This window comes from Papaver somniferum, chromosome 10 (genome assembly GCF_003573695.1).
Source record: "Papaver somniferum cultivar HN1 chromosome 10, ASM357369v1, whole genome shotgun sequence".
NCBI classification, from domain to species: Eukaryota; Viridiplantae; Streptophyta; class Magnoliopsida; order Ranunculales; family Papaveraceae; genus Papaver; species Papaver somniferum.
Window position 1 is genome coordinate 150,212,037 of NC_039367.1, and position 21,568 is coordinate 150,233,604.

At 37.8% G+C, this 21,568-nt stretch overlaps 1 protein-coding gene across 1 annotated transcript; it reads left to right on the forward strand.

Annotated features, from left to right (window-relative positions):
- The first annotated feature begins 537 nt into the window (after positions 1-537).
- LOC113316520 (protein NRT1/ PTR FAMILY 5.10-like) lies at positions 538-1,359 on the forward strand. The gene has a single exon (XM_026564682.1). The coding sequence runs from the start codon at positions 538-540 to the stop codon at positions 1,357-1,359; it is 822 nt and encodes a 273-aa protein (XP_026420467.1).
- The last annotated feature ends 20,209 nt before the right edge of the window (positions 1,360-21,568 follow it).

Sequence of the window (21,568 nt, forward strand, 5' to 3'; positions counted from 1 at the left end):
GCCGCTGGATCGTCATATTTTGTGCGTCCACACCTTTTGAAAAAAGCTGCAGAGAACCTTTCCCAGTTAGGATTAGGTGATATTTTCTTCATCCACTTATACCATTGCAACGCCTTCCCATCTAGGGTGATACCCACTAATTGCACCTGTTTTACAAGAGTGTTTCATAAAATTGAAAGTACAATTCAGCACAATATAACCAGTCTTCTGGATCCGTACCTTCAAACACTGAAAAATCACCTTCCTACATCACTCTTAGGTGTGTTACAAGAAACACTGGTTGATGCCGAGTCTTTCTCCAACAACTTCTCAATTGTTCAGCCAAACGATTGTTTGACGTAGCTATCGCAGTAGCTTGTGTTGTTAACTGCTCAATGATTTTTCTTTTCTTTTTCTCTCTCTCTCGAGTTTTGGTCATACAATGAGCGAAACCGCTCTGATACCATCCATCAGAAACGATTGTTATTGCAGACGAGGAAACCAAAGTGATAAACACGATTTTGTTAATTCTGATCATCACCGTCATCGGAAATCACCATGCAAGGGAAGCCAACTACTAATGATAACACACCGGGATCAAGGAAAGCTGGGATGTCCTCTACCTTTAGTAGGTATAAAGATGTAAAGGCTGCACTGGGGTTGGTTCCGGTATGGATTATATGTTTAACATACCCCATAGTGAACGCTCAAGTTATAACCTTCTTTGTTAAGCAAGGCAGCACTATGGACAGGTCGCTACAACCAGACTTTCAGATACCCGCAGCTTCAATTCAAATCTTTCTCACTGTATCCGTCGTTCTATTTGCAGCAACATATGACCGCATCTTTGTTACAATCACTCGAGCTTTTACTGGCAAATCTAACTCTATTACTTCACTTCAGAAAATTGGTGGTGGCATATTTGTTTCATCCATAACAATGGTTGTAGCAGCTATAGTGGAGAACAGAAGGCTTGAAATTGCTCAAAAGTATGGACTGATTAATGATCCAAAAGCAACAGTTCCTATGGTTATCTGGTGGTTGGTTCCACAATATGTCTTGTCGGGTCTTTCCCTTGTACTCGCCCAAGTTGGCTTACAAGAATTTTTCCATGATCAAGTTCCCTATAAGATAAGGAGTGTGGGTCTGTCCCTGTACTCAACTATATTCGGCATTGGAGATTTCTTCAATGTCTTCCTTATTTATGTCATTCAGAAGGTAACAAGTGCAGGAGGTCAACACGGATGGCTAGCAAACAACATGAATCAAGCGCATTTAGATTACTTTTATTGGTTTCTAGATGGACTTAGTATGTTGGAGCTGGTTGCATTCTTATGTTTCGCAAGATCATATGTTTACAAGCAAGGAGCTCCAATGTGACCGTGGATTAAGAACAATATTCGTAATTGAGCAGACTTTGATGGATGTTATACCCCCATCAATATTAGTTTCGTATTAGAAGTTGTTGTCAGTAATTGATTTCATATTATCAAAAAAGTTACCGACTTTTTTGTAATTTATCTCTATCCAACAGTTGCAATAGAATTCCATACACATAACCACTCGAAAAAAGAATTTAACTGAGTTCTTGCAACTTCAAGAAAAAATTGTTGACATTGATAAATGCATGAATGAGAAAGTTCAACAACTGCAACTTGCAATGGAGAATTTGAAACTAAAATTAAAGGAGGAAAACAAACTACTTCAAGAAGAAGTAGAATCCTGGAAAGCAAAATTTTATTGCTGGTGTACCGGGTGAGAGTGAAAAACAAAATGAAGAACTAAATTGAAAATTAATCAAGATAAACCAACCCAAGTGAGCCCAAGCTACATGAACTAAATTTATTTCGTCGTGAATTAATTTCTTTATGATCCTTGAAGAGTAGACTTCCCAAGTGATCACCAAACAACAGAAGACCAAAAATTCGAGAAATAAATTCTAGTCACAAGAAAAGATATAGAGAAAATATGAAATACTACGGAAATCAATAGCAAGGCAGGTACGATGCTTCAAAAACAAAAAAAAAAAGGGCAGGTCTTCTACACAAAATAAGAGTGAGGGGTATGAGTATGTTCCAATCGTTGCGCTCCATCATATATACTAAACACCTTCAAAATCCCTAAAAACTAAAGCCGAGAAGAACAAACTATACTATGCTAGTGCAGTGAGGCAATTGATAAGGGGAGTCATAATATTGCAACTAGGACTTGCGCTTTGCATTTTCTTGTGCAATGAGGCAATCCCTAATTTGTAAATATTAATGTTCTAAGGAAAGGTGGTGTCTATGATGGACAAACGACGATCAAGATTTTTCGAATTTGGACGGCAGAGATGTTACCTCAGCCCGACTATACCAAACCACTTAACCTCAAGATTCTTAGAAGTTAACCTATCAGTTTAACGTCCTGACCACACCAGGACCCGACTATATCCAATCTTAACATAACTACATGTAACCATCCAGGTTAACCGTTAACCCATAACCTAAACCTTTTAGCGTAAATATTTCCTGTTTCCGATGTATGTGAGTCTTCTGTCCAAATAACGATCAGTTATGACTCAATGACTCATCTTTCAATGGCTTATTAAGAGTGAACCATTACAGTACTCCAAAGGAAGACATGTACCAACATTTTAGATTGATTCTTAAGCTTAGGGAGTATGCATTACTTAGGTACGCTGTTTTTTTTTCCATAAAGGGACCATGAAGGGAGGATTTTCTTGGACACGATTACAGATTCATCATCAAAAAGTTGGTCCAGTATATGAAGTTGGCCGCAGTGAAGGATACACCAAATCGTGAAAGGAAGTGGTCAAGTCGGTGAATCTGGGTTTCCCAATGCTAGACAGACTGTGCGCCATTTTCAAGCTTCTAAATATAGTGACCAGAGCTAAAGGAGGGAGACCAAATTTAGGTAATTAGAGTTAGGGATAACGTGCACAAGAACCTCAAAATTATTCAAAGTAATGCACCTACACCGGTACATAGGTAGGTGCATTACTTTTTGTTTCGTTGGTGTAATAGGACACATGGATTACTATCAAATATGTTCGACCCTCTATAGTCTATAATAAAGTACTATTAGTGTGCAAGTAAGAAAAAGAGTAGCTATAGCGGTTACATTGCTGAACATCTTCCCAAGAAAATAGAAAGTTACAAGTACAATAAAAGTTGTCGCAAGGCTGTGAAGGATGTAGTGTATGTCTGGAGCCAGCTTAACAAAATCCTTTCTAATGTATCCGAAAACTTCAACTGAATAAGTATCCCATCGAAAATAGTCAATACATACATAAGAAATGAAGAATTAGTACAAAAACTATATGTATAATCACATGTTTTGCGCCTAGCCACAAAAATGTTTCATGTACGGAAGAATTTCTCCAAGATCCAACAACTTCATATGAGAAAGTGAAGCTGTGTATATTAATTAATAGGTAGCCCATATTACCATTGCACGGCATGAGAACAACATTGGATGCATAATTAGTCAAGTTGGATGGAGTTAATCCTATTCCGCATCATTCATAAACTTTTATTACTAGGAAATGTTTTCATACGGTGTTTGGATGATAACAAATTAATTATTTACCATATTGGTTATTGGCCAATTCGTATTTTTCAAATGTACCCATGTGACAGAGGACAAACTTAGTAGAAGTAACAGAGAACAAATTTAGCGTATAGATTCCATGCCTGGGCTAAAGGTTGAAACAGATTTCTAATTAGTGGGAGTCACTCCCAAATGCATTCAGAATTCTAATCTAATTAAATTTAGCAAAGCCGGCTATTGGCATTCATAACAAAGGTTGAGCTGGGGTCGTAGGCCCCGGTAATACCTAGTTTTATTTTAATTTTAACTTTTCTTTTAATTTAAAAATTTTGTTATTTATAACTAGGACTTGCGCTTTGTATTTTCTTGTCAAACTTAATACGTTTTCTTAGTTGTTTTTTTTTCTTCCAATTGTTTTCCTAACTGAACTTATAAGAAGAACATACTAAACCTAGGGTTGGGTTTTTTTCCTAGCCGAACCTCAATCTGTTCTTCGTTAAAGTTTGGATGAGTTTTTTTACGTAGTCAGACATATTGAGGTTTAATTAGAAAAATATAAAACCTAGTCAAACAGAAACGAAACCGATAAAAACATATGAAAAGAAACAATAATTTAAGGAGTTTAAATATTAAAAGTTAAAAATATTAAATTCATTATTTTAATAAAAATCAAAATTAAAGTTTCCATTTTACTACTTAATGATCTAGTCCTAAATTGAGGGTGATCTCCAAATCGAGGAAGGATCCCCACCAAAATCATTCGTATTCTTGGACTTGGACGAAAAGTGCCTGGAATGATTTCGGTCCAGGATAACCTGAAAGATAAACTATTATTTTTTAAATGTTTTAGTTCCCACCAGTACCTTAGACGTAGCCTTGTTCACAAATCAACATATCAAAGTTATAAATGCTTCAAAAAAAAAAAAAATATCAAAGTTATATTACCAATAAATTTGTGATACGAATCTTTTCCATTATTTATATGAACAACAGAAAAGGAAACATACACAAGTCATCCAACTTTTGTTAGCATATTTTCCCTCATTTATGATTAGTTTATTTGATATAAGAACTTCATGTTCGGAGAAAATAAGCATAAGATAAGATAAATTAATAGGCTTGGTTCTCATCGATTTATTGAGGTGTTTGGTGGAGGGCTTGGAGCAACTCCATGCGATCCTAAGTTCAAATTCCATTAAGCTTCAGTCTTCTAGATGTGCAAATATCTCCGGCAAGAGTAAAGAATAAAAACTTTCACTAGATGGCTCTACTCCTTGTGTAAACAAGGTGCCCTCTTGTTAACCTTCTCTAATATAATATAATCCCAATTTACCTAAAAACAAGAAAAAAAAACTAAAACTAAAACTCATACGACAGAAAGCATCAACGACTTCCACAATGGTGGTTGGTATCCCCTTTAGCAATGCATGTTTTCACGAATTCCACAAATTCTCATGATTTGTACTTTAGGAATCATTTTATTCCCAAATCTTAAAAATACTTCCACCTTAAAATAAATCCTTATGCCACTGTGTAAGTATCTAATGCTCACTTTTGTTGCATTAAAATAGCAGTCTTGTCGAGAATTTTCTAGTGAAAAAGAGATATGAACATAAGAATTCAACCAAGAATTCTCCGGAAGATCGGGGGTCTACACCAAGGAAATATAGGGATGGGTTTTGGGTTCCACTAGTTTGTGTGTTGTAGGAAAATTTTCGGGAGAAATTTTATGGGATATAAATCTTTTTCGGGTGAACACTCCACGAAGAGAAGCAGCTGGGCCCACTTTACCCAATTGTAATTGAATATGAAATTTAATAAGTTTAAAAGAGAAAATCTTTGAGGAATATATATAAAAATAAAAAACAAAAGAAAAGACCTGAAGAACATCTTAGAGCAACCACAATCATGAACGGGACTAAATATTAAAAGCCATACTAAAAGCTAAAAATAATTGGGTATAGTGGAGGTGAAACACAACGGTGAAAGACTACAATTTAATCTGGGGGACGATATAATAGCGCCCCAAGTTAAGCATAAGTATATCACGCGTATAACAGTGAGGCGTGGGTATTGTGAACGTACATATGGGACATCAGTATTGTGCACGCTTGGAGAGAGGCGTAAATATTACAAACGCCAGGCATGAGACGAGGATGATAACCACGCTCAACCAACAGACGAAAGTATTAGATGCGTTTCATGGAAAGTTGTATAAACAACAGACACACTTTATAAGAGGGCCCATTTGGGCGGATTAATAACCACGCATGTTCTGAGGCGTAGGTATTACATGTGTTTTACTAGGTGGAGCTAATAATTGCGCCCCATTCAAACGTTCATTTCATCTCCGCCCCCTTATCATACGTTAATTATACTGGTGTCTGGGTACAAACGTTCATTATACTCGCGTCTAACCTCACATGCTATTAATACCTGCGTCCCACTATATGTTGATTTCGTTTGGGTTGACGACTACATTTAGTCTCAAACCCTAGTTTTCCAGACCATATATAGTTTTAGTCCCTTCCACTTTGACTCTCTTTTGGACCAAATTTGGTCGTGACTGCGGATGCTGTTAGTGTAGATAAGGAGAAATAAACTCTTTTAGAAAGAACATTAATCTCGAACCAATTTACATGATTACACGCGGAACCAAAGTTTATTTTGGAATCATGACCGGAAAAAATATACATTCATCTAGATTTTGAATCAAGAAATCGAAAACTGACATATTTGTTTTGTCACAACAATTGTGTCCTCAATTATTCCTGTGAAGTCACTGAACAAAAACCCATATTAATACATATATGATGTTTTGGATTGTTTATGTCATGTAGCTGTTGATGCTTGATTAATTATACAATTAAGAAGCATATATGAAATGAGCAAAAAATTTGTAATAGCCACCAAAACCAGTGACTGAAGACCAAAGACATCTTCAAATCAAGTTGATTGTAAAACTTCTTCTTACATTGTATACAATAAGCAATATAACAAGCATACCCAATGTTGTTTTTCACATATAATTTTTCTAATTTGAAACAAATCCCAAAATTTTAAAACCTCACCAAGTAAACTAACTAATTTCTTAAATAAATCTGAAATCCTAATATGCCTTTACTTTTAGTCGATAATTTACTACATCGATGATCTATGAAACAGGATCAAGCCCTAGATTTCACCCTTTTCACATCCAAATCCTGGAATCAGGAATCATTCTTCAAATGTACCTGGAACCACAGATCCATCCCGGCATCAAGCTTCTGATGGGAACTAAAAATCTAAAAAACGCTGCGGATGCTCGAACGTCAAGGCTTGAAACAGGATGAAGCCCCGATGTTGTGCTGATTTTAGACTATTGTCTTGAGAGGAAATACTATTATGCTATTGATGAGTAACCATTTTTTTTTATTTTTTTTTTGAAAAATAAACGTGTTGAAGGAGAAGAAATTGTAAACCATTCACAATGAAACATTACTGATAGATCAGATGAGATGAAAATTTGGCATTTGCTCATAGTGGAGAGTCTTGAGACTGAGAGCAGGGAAATTCTTGGAACTGCTGGCCGTCTTTAAACTGCTCTCCGTCTTTACTTTTTTCACATAGGAAACTTCCTGGAAATTGCCTACCCCCTACTGTCTCTGTTTTCTGCCGAAAGTACCCCTACTACGCTACAACACACACAGTAGCTCTCACTTTGGTTTGGACTTTATACAGTACAAAGGAAAATAATTACAACTACACCACCTGACTAGCTAGACGGCATTTGCTCTACTCATTTGAGGTTGCCATTCATCCACCCAAACGGACCAGGGTCTGAGAATTGCACAACATAGCACTGTAGGCTCCTGCAGAACTGTATCGGGAGGAGCACTACTACAAAAATATCACTTTGTATATGAAGAAACTAACACGAAAATCTGGATTTTTAGTGGGAGTGCTCTTTGGAACTTATAGCAGACGACCAAAGTCTTGCGAATCTGATTTTTGTCATGTGATTTTGGGGCATCTTAGTTTGTCTTCGGCATTTTAGAGACTTATGAGAGGGAGTGTGTGTTAATCTTGGCCCCCTTAACTATTACTTCAGTGGTCATTAATGACAAATTTACTTATTAGCAGTATTTCAAATGGTTTTCCCAGAAGTAGAAGTCAGAAGTCCAGATATTTTGCTTCACAAAAAGTCGACTTTTCTACTTCTAAAAGTCGTTATGAAATTCTACAACCAAACTGACTTCTTGCTTTTTGATTTTTACAAGTCGAAAAGTTACTTTCGGGTGTATATCCAAACGCGCTATAAAACTTTCAACCTTTTAGAAGTTATGTTAAAACTTAAAATTATATCGTCAATTTAACTTTTGACTTTTTCTCGAGATATAATCAAAGTAATTTCTAAAAGATGTATCCAACTGCGTTATTATCTTTTAACTTATAAGTGATTTTTAGAAGTTGAGAAACAACTTATTGTCAAGTGATTGCCAAACATGCAACACCTTGTAAAATTTCTAGCTAATTCAACTAATAGCCTGTGTGGATACTACCTGAGAAATAGTTTTTGACATCCAATCAGAAGTTAATATAGGTATATGATTTCAAAATTACTTCTAAAAGTAGAAAAAAACAGATATTTTATGAGGCAAAAATATTTTACTCTTACCTTAAGCCTCGGGTATCCAAACAGATGATAATAATAAGGCATTTTCATAAAGAGAGTGACTTTTATTTTTCAACTCGGGAAGCGGTCCGCTTCAAGCGGATAAGCCGGGAGACTGAATTCCACGTGATAGAGTAAGGATTGATAGGCTGTTAGCTACACCTAACTCTTGAATGCAGCATTTTTGTTGACACCCATTGTTGTTGAAAGAACTCACGAGCCTAGTTAGCAATTCGGGAATCGGTAAACGTACGGAACGGCAAACGTACGAGTATTATACGGTTTTGTAAAATCCAGATTCGGTCCAAAATTCGGTCAACGGGACGTGATTCGTTAGTAAGTCGGAACGGCATACGTACATGTATAATTCGATTTATAAATGTGAGTTCGGTTCTGAAAATTCGGTATCTATATATAACAAATAATTTGTATTTATAAGGTCATAGACCAATTTTTATGCATATGTGTGGGTTATTTAAAGAAAAAATAAACTTAATATGATGATATTAATAATATATACAACATTAGTTATCCAAGAGGACGTCGTATGGTGGTTTAGATGCTTGGTTAGTGAGTTTGAGATCTCTCTCACCTTCACCTTCACCTTCAAATCTCTTCAGTCGTTTTTGTTTCATAAAAATTACCACACGTCTAATATTCGGTTGTGTATGCTCGGGAGGCAGTAAAGCCCAGAAAGTGGGATCTTTGAAAAGTAAAAGCTAAAGAATTTATGGCGAATTAAGCGGACGTATCATTCGGGATACGTAAAATTCGTGAACGATTCGCGAATAATCCGGGAATGCCACATAATACGTGACTTGGGTTCGGAGTTGCAAACGTACGCGAATAAGACGGTAAAATTCGTGATACGAAAAAATTCGCGAATGATTCGCGAATCATTCGCGAACTTACTAACTAGGCTCACGAGTCGCGATCCCATTACTAAACTATTACTTTAGTGGTCATCAATGACAAATTTACTTATTAGTATTTCAAATGGCTTCTTTTAAAAAGTTGAAAACTAAAGCCGAGGAGAACAAACTATACTTGATGCTAAATGCTAATGCAATGAGTCGATTGAAAAGTATTTTTGAATAATTATTTTGGAGGACCAGCTTATTTTTGAGGGGACACTTAAATGTTTATTTCATCTTCTTTTTTATACCATAATGTTTATTTCATCCATCATTTGGAGATAAGAGTGTCATAATATTTGGCCCTTCATTAGTTTAAATTTATTATGAAGGGGTGCCGCAGAGAGCTTCTATTGAAAGCAAGAACAAAGTCATTTCCATGGAGAGTTTGTTGGTATGAAAGGGTATTTGGTAATTTATATTTTTAAATTTGGTGATTAGGGTGTCATAATATTTGGAAATAACTAACTTATCCTTTAGTTTAAATTTTTTTATTATCTTTATTTATTTTTAATATCATTTTTTAAAAATTTAGAATTTTTATTTGTTTTTGTTGTTTTTTGGTTTAAATTGTGTACGATTAGGACGTGTGTTTTGTATTTTCTCCCCAAACTTAAATACATTATTTTTGTTGTTTTTTTCAATTGTTTTCTTAACTGCGCGCGCACTCATATGAAGAACATATTGTGGTTCGGGGTGGTTTTTTTTTCCAAACTGAACTCCAACCTGTTCTTTCCATATTAAAATAATGTTGAAGTTTGGATGAGTTTTTTCTATAACCAAACAGATTGAGGTACAGTTAGAAAAATATAAAACCTAGTCAAAGCAAAAAGAAATCCATAAAATAAAACAAAATAAAAATATTCCCTCCATTTCTAAATAATAGGCCGGTTTGTGTGTAAATTTGAATGCAAACCGGCCTATTTTTCTGAAACGGAGGTAGTAGAAACCAATTTAAGAATTTAAAAATTAAATAAAAATTAAATTAATAGTTGCTAATCAAAATTTAATGACTTGATCCCAAATTGGGAGTGATCTCCCAAATTGAGGAATGACCTAGCCTCAAATTGGGAGTGATCCCCAAATTAGGGAAGGATCGCCACAAAAATCATTCACATCCTTCGACTTGAACGAAAAGCTTCTGAACTGATTTTGGTCCACGAACTCCAAAAGACTAAAAAAAACATTTTTTAATGTTTTAGTTCCCACCAGTGCCTCACTCGCGACTGGTAACCTTGTTCATAAATCGGCATATCAAAGTTATATTACTGATAAATTGGTGATACGATCTTCTCCTCTATTTATATGATCACAAAAGCAAACATATATCAGTCATCCAACTCTTGTTAGTTTATTTCCCCTCATTTGTGATAAGTTTATTTGACACAAGAACTTCATGTTCAGACAAAATAAATAACTATGGGATGGGATAAAATAATCCGCATGCTTTTCCTCACTGATTTATTGAGGTGTTTGATGGAGGATTGGAGCAACTACGTATTATCTTAGATGTAAGTTCAAATTCCGTAAAAGCTCCAGTGTGCAAATATCTCCGACAATAGTAAAGAATAAAAACCTCAATTAGGTTTGTGAGTAGGTTTTAATCAAGAACGTCCCAGTTCCCAGTAGGTATTAGTAGCTTACCACGACAAGCGTGAAGTGGGAGGGGTATCTATAGGTGTAAAAAGTTATATAACTACATTCAACAATCAATATGAAATGGTAGTAATGTAAGCAAATAAGAGATTCATAAGAACACAAGATATACATGGTTCAACATGATTACTTACATCCACAAGATGAAAGGATGATCTTATTACTTCACATAAGTTTACAAGGATAAATGCGCTCAACAATACTCTATCTCTCCTCTCACTTGCTTACAGATTACTTGCCTCTTCTCACTACAATAGGTATGTATTTATAGGTTAATATGCTCATACAATGAAGTTACAGTGTAAGTCACGTTCTATCTACTTTGATGGTCATGTCGGATGATTTGTACTGTCTTCCCCGATACTTATCTCCTGACCTCGCGTCACCATGATGAGCATACTTGCCGATATATTGATGGTCTAATATTCTTTGAATCGATGTCGCCATTACTCCCGACTCGGATCGGCTTATCCTTAGATTCTGCACCCCCCCCGGACTAGATTCCTTTGCCCTTCGCACCTTCCTTGTCAGTGTATTTAATGCCTTGTTTCCCGATAACATCTCTCCACCACATCTGAGTTTCCACTTTACACGTGCTCCCCTATATGCGCTTGGTAGATGTCTCTTTTCTTGTGCCCATGTCATAGAGGATGATTCAGTGCTTTACTCTGCTCTGTCTTTGGTGGGTCGTCGTTTGAGATCATGCCACATATGCTTCGTGGATTATTCGCTACTAAAGTTATCAAATACTTCTTTCATGCTAAAACTCATAGGAGAAAAAACATCAACAATTTTCACATTGGTAAAACCCTTGTGACTGGTATTCCTTTTAGCAATCATGTTTTCATGGATTCCACAAATTCTCATTATCGGTACTTAGGAAGATTTTCTTCCCAACTTTAAAACATACTTTCTCCAAACGAATGCTTATGCCACCGGGTAGGTATCTAATGCTCATTATTGTTGCATTAAAATGTCAGTCTCATCGAGAAATTGTCGGTGGTTGTTAGAGTCGAAACAAAAGGGTTGGTCCTGATATGGGATAGGAGGGGGCGCCCTTTCCTATTATAGATTACCGGGGGATGTTTTTGTGTGCAACCATGGATGGATGCTTAGGTATGGTGTTGATAGGGTAAAACGTGGATAGGAGAAGCAAGTCCAAGCCACAACAAGCCCACCCCCTTAGAGATGAAGAGAGTGAATGTGTCTGTTAATAATGATTTTCTAAATATCCTTTCTTTCCTTTTATCATAATTTTTCCTCCTCCTCTTATGAATAAGCACTCATAAGATCAATATATTACAAAACTACCATTTCCTTTCCTTTAAGTTACTAGTAAACCCTAAGAGGATTTCTTTCTTCCTTGGACCAAAGCCCAACTAAACTAACATGCTCTTTTATGGGCTAGAGCTATCCCAATCCTGTGGGTTAAGTCTAGTCCCCAAGTCTCTTTATCCTAGAAGGAATCCCCAATAGGTTAAGGGGACTCCTTTTCTAAGGATAATTATTTTCATGTATCAACATTAGTCCCCTGACTGTTGACTGGTCATAGCCCAGGTCAACAGTCACATGTTGATTCGTCAGTTAATGATTGCAACTGATGGGATTTTCAGAAGGACATATCCATGCATGCTGAAACTTTACGTGTTCCCTTCATCCTCATACGATGGTTAGCTTATCTGTCCTCAGGAGGATGCGTCCCCGATAGATACCTTAGAGGAAGCACCTCGCCTAACAGCTCACAGGGAGACTATGTTTTTCCGACAATCTTACTTTGCTCATCCGCTGAATCTCCACCAACTGGAGCCTTGGTTAGACTACATATATTCCAACCCCGATCATTGGGAAATGCTTTGCTATTCTGGCATAGGGGACGCCATAGCAGCCCCTCGGTATAACTCTACGACGAGATCATGACAGTTTGGTTCCCTTATTTGCTCGTTGGATGATCGATCCTCACGTGTTTTATTTACTTGGGGGAGGAGACTTCAGTGCTGGAAGACGTGGTCGTGCTTAATGGTTTGCCTATTCATGGCGACATATGCTATTCTGAGTCTTGTATCTTCAAAGCTATGGATAAGAGCGATAGAGATCTTCGAGACCATTTGATTCTAGCCAAGGAAAATTCGATAAACTTTCAAATTTTTGACGAAGTTGAAGTCGAGGCTTCGGAGAAAGGTGAAGATAAGGAGGAGTTGGTAGATTCTTCCGGATGACGAATTTCCTCAGAAGGTTATTAAAAGGGGCAGTTCTTTGCTTCCCTTGTCCGGATCAAAGAAGAGGAGGCATCCTTTCGCGCTGAGACGGTTGGAAAGATCTATGCAAGTTGGTAAAACACAATGAACGGTTTATATCCGCGCTTTCGAGTCCCCAGGACTATCACTCAAATCAATGTTTGTCGTGTTCCAATAATAATCCGATAAGGTTATTGTGAGTCAGTAATGGGTTTCCCGTTTGCATCCTAGTAGGGGGATGGTATTATTAGCATAATTTGTTATAAAGGCGCAGGTGATAGAGAAGATATTGACGTTTTATAATGCAGTCTCTGAGTGCCAAAACGAATAGATTATGAGTCATGGCGGGTAAATTATGCTTTACGCACTTGCATATGCGACTATCCCTCATGAGGTGTAAGTATATGAGAGTCGCCATGTATCACAAGGCGGATGACAGAGAGTGGTTTTAGTTACAACATCCAAGTGGTTACATATCGATCGGCTAGCTCAAGCAGACATATATTCTTTGAGAATAGTGAGGTTGTTCGCATAGTAGGCATGTTTGTTATTAGTTATCGCTCACGTGACCAATAGACTTTGAGATCAGTGTAGATATCCACTCCTACTCTTTTAGGATATGTTAAGGTGCTTCTTTAGCACCTTATGTTTTAAAACAATGCCCTGGGTGCTATATATCAATTATTTGTTTACTTTAGTCCTTCATTAGATTTTACGCTCGGCTTTCTTATGCTACCGGAATTTTATGTTTCTCGCTTTTATGATCTATGGGTGAAATGGAGAATACATAGCACTGAAATTTATTTTTTATCACACTATTTCTGAATCGTGATGACGGAGATCTAAATCGATCAAATGTGCCCATGATCCTCTTTTGCTCTGGGCTCGTGGAAATTAGCTAGCTAAGCTATTTCATATTGTGTTTTGTCAACATGACGGTCAATCCTCTCTTTGGGTAAGCGTTGAAGTTTCATTAATTTGTCGTTTTTACCCCTCTCTCTTTTAAAAAAATCACATGGTGGATAAATGCTCAATATGAGATTTTAATTCAGGTGTTCAAGTGGAGGGCGGATGAGTGCATCCTGCGCCCCTCTTAGAATAAGTGTTCAAGTGGAGGGCGGATGAGTGCATCCCCGATGAGAACTTAACTGGTTGAATTTTCATGTTACGCAAGTATTATCCTCTGGAGATTTGTCATGCGCGGCTGTCTTGTTAGCGGTGTTTACCATGAGCACTCGACTGGTTTGACTATTCCTGCAAATTGTGTAAGTATAATCTAACTGTTTATAATCGACAGGAGCATTTGATTTTGCAATGTCTATGTCGACCACGTGGTAATTATTATTCTTTGATAAACTACTTTATTTGTTAAAGTATTATTTCGTTGTTATGACCCGATTTTACTTTTTTTTTTTTAAATAAAATAAAATGAGGCGGACGAGTGCTTGGTGTTCTACCTGTATGCATAAGTGTATATAGTCGCTTGGTTAGATAGTATAGGGGATTACTATACGCGCCTAAGTTAGTGAAGCTGGCGGACGAGTGTATGGTATTTAACTTGCTCGCCTCCCATGCAAGGGTTCAAGGGGTGGTGATATATTTCTGGAGGTAAGTCCCCTCATATCATTTTTAATGCGCTCGAGACGTGGTGGATAACTATGATCATGATTTAGCGCTTGCGTCTTTTCGTTCATACTAAATTGTGGGAGCTTCGTCACAATAATCTCATTCATACTTGATTTTCGAATATTGTGGCATCCCTGCACTTTTTTTTTTTATCATCATCATTTCATAGACTTACTCATAATCGGATTATGTCATCACTCAGCTTTCGGCGCAGACTTAATTCATGGCGCATTCGAGCTATTTTTTTTTTATCACTCAGCCGTACTCGTGGCTATTTTCAGTTCATGGTGCATTCAAGAGCCATCTTATCTCATCACTCGGCTACTTTCATTTTATCTCATCGCTCGACTGCTTTCATTTTATCGGTCGTGCTTGCAACCTAGTCATACTCGGGGTGTGATCGAGGCTTTCATTCAATTTAGCCATACTCGGAGCTTTTATTCGTTCCATCTATACTCGGGGATTTTATACAATCTAGTCATACTCGGGGTTATCATTCAATCTAGCCATACTCGGGGCTAATATTCATTTTATGGACTGTACTCATAGCCTAGCTCGTACTCGGGTTTACTGGTGCCTTTCATTGGCCATGCAAAAAGCCTAGCCATACTTGGGGCTACTGGTGCACTTCATTGGTCATGTATGGAAACTAGCTCTTTCTGGAGTTATTGATGTGCTTCATTAGGACGAGCATAGAATTTAGTCTTTTCTGGGACTATTGGTGCACTTCATTGAGCCATGCACGGAGCCTAGTCCTTTCTGGGACTATTGGTGCACTTCATTGAGCCATGCACGGAACCTAGTCCTTTCTGGGACTATTGGTGCACTTCATTAAGCCATGCACAAATCCTAGTCCTTTCTTGGACTATTGGTGCATTTCAGTAAGCCACGCACGGAGCCTACCCCTTTCTTGGACTATTGGTGCACTTTGTTTAATCCATGCACGGAGCCTAGCCCTTTCTTGGACTATTGATGCACTTCATTTAAGCGATGCACGGAGCCTAGCCCTTTCTTGGACTATTGGTGCACTTCATCTAAGCCATGCACACGGAGCCTATCCATACTCGCGGCTATTTTTCATTTCATGGGCTGTACTCGTGGCCTTTTTCATTTCTCATGGTACATTCGAGGCCACCTTTTCTCATTTCTCATGACTATTCTCAGTTCATGGTATTATCACAATTCAATTCATGACATTATATGACATGAAAATCTAAACAGTCAAACTAGTAAGATGGTATTTTACATACATGGCTAGCTAATTATGTGCCATACATGGGTTTCATGGAACTCAAATATCAATACACAAATAGGCGCTATCTCGGACACTTCTATATTAAATACATGAGATAGAAGCATGCACCCGTGAAGGTGAGAACAGTTGTGTATGTGTAGAGGAATGTGAATGCGAGATAATACAATCATACTTTTAACTTTTACTTGACCGAAATGAAACAATAATATATCCAACCGGCGAATATACCAGCATGTTAATATGCGTGTGTTTGTACATTCAAAGGGTATCCGGTTATTCTATTATACAAGAAAGACCAAGTATAGTGGTGTTGCGTCGGCAAGTATGCCCTCTATAGTGTATTTAGCAGCAACAATCAATCGGAGTTACGTACCCAGTTCGAGTTTAATAAATAACTTTCACCGCACAGGCGGGCTAATCCATTGTATACAAATGATTCAAGTGACATACATACACAGCTGCCGGTGCTTTAAGAAAGAAGTGAGTTTTCAGAGGTACCTATGCTTGTAAGGTTCAAGGCGAGGTGTACACATTCACAAGGATATTAGCAGTTAGCCGCTTATCATAAGCATAGCGCTATGACATTTTAGATGATATTAGCTACTAGACAACAAAATGAGTTCATCTTAGGATCTTCAAGCTTGCAAATATGCTCATCAACTCTTTAATGGCAACCTATTTTTACGAGTGACTGGTAGAAGCTAACAATGATAAATCATCTTAAATTACTACAGGAGACAGTCAACAAGTTTAGCGGATGTACAAGGAAGTTATGCCACTGACTAGAATGCCAAAGGTACGTACACGCGATGGTGTGAAGCAACATATACATTGATGCAATGCTAGCTTAGAACTATACCGGAATTATGGGTTTAAGCGAATAGTTATGTGTTTAACTAAGCTGGAAACGCATAGGTTTGTATTCTAAAACAACCAAGGATCATAAGATAAATGCTAAGTGAGAATAAGCAAAGACAGTGGGTACTAATCTGAAGCAGTTTGAAACTTTTCTTATCCTTGGAGCAGGGATGGTCTAGTAGAGATGAGAAGTGTTGGTAGTGTCGCCGCTAGCTGAGCTGGTTGTAACTAAGGATGAAGGATGCGTGTGCTGTTACTGATAGTGGGGGGATAGCTAGTGCAGTCGAGTGGCGCTGATGAGGTCAAGTGATATACCGTTGCGATATCTGCAAATTCTAATCTGTTGGTGATGACAGTAGTATAGCCGAGCCTTTTGATGGATATTTGCTTCTGATGCTTATGTATGGACGAGTACAGAGAGGTTTTGAGGCTGCTCTGATCCAAGTATCCACACTGATGACTTAATCTCCTCCAAGAAGTTGAATGGTTCTCCCTGAGTTGATGTGTCCGGGTCTACTAATCATCGACATGTAATTTTTCCTTCCTCCATTGGCGGTACCACTAGGAACGAACTTCACCCATCATATTGCGTAAGGTTTTATGCCACAGCAGTCGACTTAGTGCTTTAACGTACCAGCAGCTTACTAGAATGGCAAAGGTGTGTGAGATGATGAACGCGCTAGAACCTCTACAGAGAGCATGTAAAGTGCTTTCTCCTTCAAGGGGCCGGACTGGTGGTTTTGTTGGGATGAGAACTTCTATTTACGCACAATAAATCAGTCTCCGGATGTTTGTGATATGGTGTAAGGCGCGTTATTCCTACTTGATCTTTGTTGTTGTTGTTGTTGCTCCTTTCCTAATGTTGGTACTGCAGCGCTCTTTCTGAAACGACAATTCTCAGCGACTCTCTAGCTTTCATGTGCTTAATGGTATTCAAAATCCATTCTAGATGGTGATGAAGTAGTGATTCATCCTGTTCAATGTTTCCCTGGAAGCTCCGGCTAAGTTATCATGTGCTTGAAAACATGCCTAATAGTCACACTGAGAAAATTCTGGTTAGCAATTGTGATTCAAGAGCTGGAAATTTGAATACATTTGTTGACACGTTTAGACACCTAAGGGATTTCTCAATTGATACTAATATAATCGACCAAGAACGAATGTAAGTTCAGCTAAAGTTCAAAGAAATCAAAAATGTAAAACCGATTGATGGGTAAAAAGAAAAATCAATACGAACTGAATCTGAGGTTCGATCTTCTATCAATACGGACAATCAAAAGACAAACCGAAACCCATACAGGAACCCTAAAGCTTTACCAAAACTACATTTGAACTATATCAAAACGCTGATTCGATACAAATTTAATTTCTCTGAGTTTTAAAACTGTGTAATTATTCTCGAAAATTGTTTCTACCGAGAGATGACACAAATCGGACTTAAAAGGAATTGGATTAAGTACGAATGACTTATGGTGGATCTATCAATTCCTCCTTCAACTTTTTCAAGAACATCCACCAGGAGAGTGTGAGCCGATTAGGTTTCTTCTTATAATCGCTCTATGTTGGAGAAACATTGTTGAAACTGATCCGATTCATAGTTCATCATCCGGCTTATTCGATGACGCTGCTGTCTTCATCATCCGGCTTATTCAATGACGCTGTTGTCGAAAAACAAACAACAATTATTTTTCTTGGTGTTGATTCTCGGTTAGACGAGGGCGCTTGTCACTTAAACTGAATCACTTCCCCTCTTGAGTGATTGGGCGCGTGAAGGAGATGGGGCGAGAGAGAGGAAGATATCTGGCCGTATCTTGGGGTAGTCGGAGGACGAGGATGGTGCGGAGTTGGTGTAATGGAACGCTGATACAGTAGTGTTCAAGCGATGAAGAAGGTGGCGATGTTAGTGTAGCTCGATGCGATCGAAGAAAGATGAAGCATCCGGTAGTGTGACTCGGTGTAGGTGACCGGAAATAACAAAGCTTCTCGGAAGATCAGAAGGTAAGTTATGTAAATAAGCGCTGATGTAGTTAGGTTGTGTTGATGTTATGAAGTTGCGTTGACCATGGTGTTAAGCGGCATCTCATCTTGTGATGCCCTTAGGAGCCGAAGGAATATGAAGTCTCTTGACAGATGGGTGAGACGCGGAGGAGAAAAGGCGCTGATGAGGTTGGTGACGCATAAATACTCCCTGAGCCGAAAAGAAGTAGAACGCTGGTGTAAGAAAAGAGAGGCGGCCAAGAGAAATAAGAAATGTTTGTGACAATCGGCGGATGGGTCTTGCTGCGCGAGAAACTCAACTCCTCCCACTGTGGTCGCAATGTTGATAGGGTAAAACGTGGATAGGAGAAGCAAGTCCAAGCCACGGAAAGCCCATCCCCTTACAGATGAAGAGAGAATGTGTCTGTTAATAATAATTTTCTAAATATCCTTTATTTCCTTTTATAATAATCTTTCCTCCTCCTCTTATAAATAAACACTCATAAGATCAATATATTACAAAACTATCACTTCATTTCCTTTAAGTTACTAGTAAACTCTAAGATGCTTTCTTTCTTTCTTGGACCAAAGACCAACTAAACTAACATGCTCTTTTATTGGCTAGAGCTATCCCAATCCTGTGGGTTAAGTCTAGTCCCCAAATCTCTCAATCCTAGAAGTAATCCCCAATAGGTTAAGGGGAATCCTTTTCTAAGGATAATTATTTTTATGTATCAACAAATGGCCATGGGACAGGTATGGGGCGGGTATGCCAATCCCAGTCGCTGCCGCATTTGTAAGAAAAATATCCATACCCTCCCTACCCACATGAATTGGGACGGTAAGGGTATGTGGAATACCCGTATGGGGTTTACTCGTAACACACTGGTATAACACATAAATTTATTTATAATCAAAACTTAAATATGAATCAAACAAAAATAATAACATTAGAATAATGTATTCTAGAGTTTTAAATTCAAAAATTCATCTTAAAGTGAACAAAAGAATTTTTAAACGACTTATTAGAGCAGTTCCTATAGAATGAACAATCTTGGAATTTGTTCATTTTGCTCCCACTATGGAATGAACAAACATGAAAAATGGATGTTCAGATCAATATATTTGTTGATTTGAACGTCGAGATAGACAAACCAACGCGCACCTGTGGTAAGGACGGGCGAGCTTGCTACCAACGCTGGCGCTTGAACTTCAACTCCCACGTTAATGCCATAAACGCTGAGTGCAATTCCCTTTCCCGAGATTTCTTTTACTACAGCTCACATGCTACAGTTCATTTTCTTGTTATTATATTATAAAAGTCTTACAACTCTTATACTTTTAAAACTTTTATTACATTAAAGTTAATGGGCGGGAAATGGAAGGAAGTATTGCTAATGATTGAAAAGTAGCACTGGCGTGAATTGTTTGAACGCACGACTGATCTTCCCACGCCCGCGTTTTATTTTTAAACTCCAGCGTTTGTCTCGAGCTCGCGCGCTTAGTTATCTAACGCCCAACGCTTTACCATAGTGGAAAAGCCAGTTTGGACATCCACCTGGCTCAACAAAAAAATGGATTTGGCCATTGCCATGGGAATTACCCTTAGTTTTTCTACTTTTCCCTTCCTCATTTTATCTTCGTCCATGTTAATCATTTCATTATCTGTATCATTTTCACTATTTTAACTTTTAGATAACGTGTCCAATCACACAAACAAGCGAAAGTGATGAATATACAAGAACGATCAAGGATATAATAAATGAAAGACATGGCTAAGTGGTAGAAGTATAAAAGTTCGATACAAATTCTTGCATAAAAGTCTAAACCCTTATAATATGAAATCTACGGGGCGGGTATGGGGTGGTGACCTTGAATCCCGTAATCTCCACCCCATCTCGTAGCTTAGGTTTCGGGTATTACCATACCCGATCCCATCCCCATTTGTACGAGTAAAACCCTACCCAAACGGTGCGGGTACGGATGAGTTTAGGTGGAGCAAATGACCATTTATATGGATGCCGGGTCATTTCCTCTTTTCCTTTCTTCTTGTCCCATATCTGGACGATCTTTTTTCCCTTTAATTTTGTCCTGCCTCTGGATTTTCCGAAATTTTCTAGTGAAAAAGAGAGAAACATCCGGGCTCGCTTTACCCGGTTGCCATTGAAAATGTTAAATAAGTTTAACATGTAAAAATCTTTCAGAAAAATAAAAATAAAAAATCAAAGAAAAGATTTGTTGAAAACATCATGGGTAGACAAGGAGATATAACCTCTTTTAGAAAAAACGAACATATATCCTGAACCAAATTCCATGGTTTCACGCGGAACCAAAAGTTTATTGCAATCATGACCAGAACTAATATACATGCTTCACCGGTTCACCCAGATTTTGAATCATGAATAAAAAATGCTTCACCGGTCCACCTAGACTTTGAATCAAGAATCAAAAAAAATTACATATCAAAAAAATTACATATCTATTTGCTCTTTTACAAGCCAACTGGATTTGACCAGAGCTTTTGATTTTCACATCTAAGCTCTGTAGACACGAAGTGTGACATAAAACATCAACTTGTCGCCTATGTAGTAGTAGCTTTGCCTCAAACACCTATGTTTATCGGTCATACTTCCACACCAGGGATAACATGTGAGATTACTAACCAAATGAATCAGTGCTCAAGATTTTTCAAGCTGTCCCCCTGACTCCGAGTTCTCGACATACGAGAGGGCGCATTGTTTCAAGCTGTCCCTCCGACTCCAAGTTCATGACTATTTACATAGTAACGCATGAATAAACTCCATTCTCTTAAAGCTTCAATGAGTTATATTCCCACATTAAAAATGTAATCGATAATGTATTC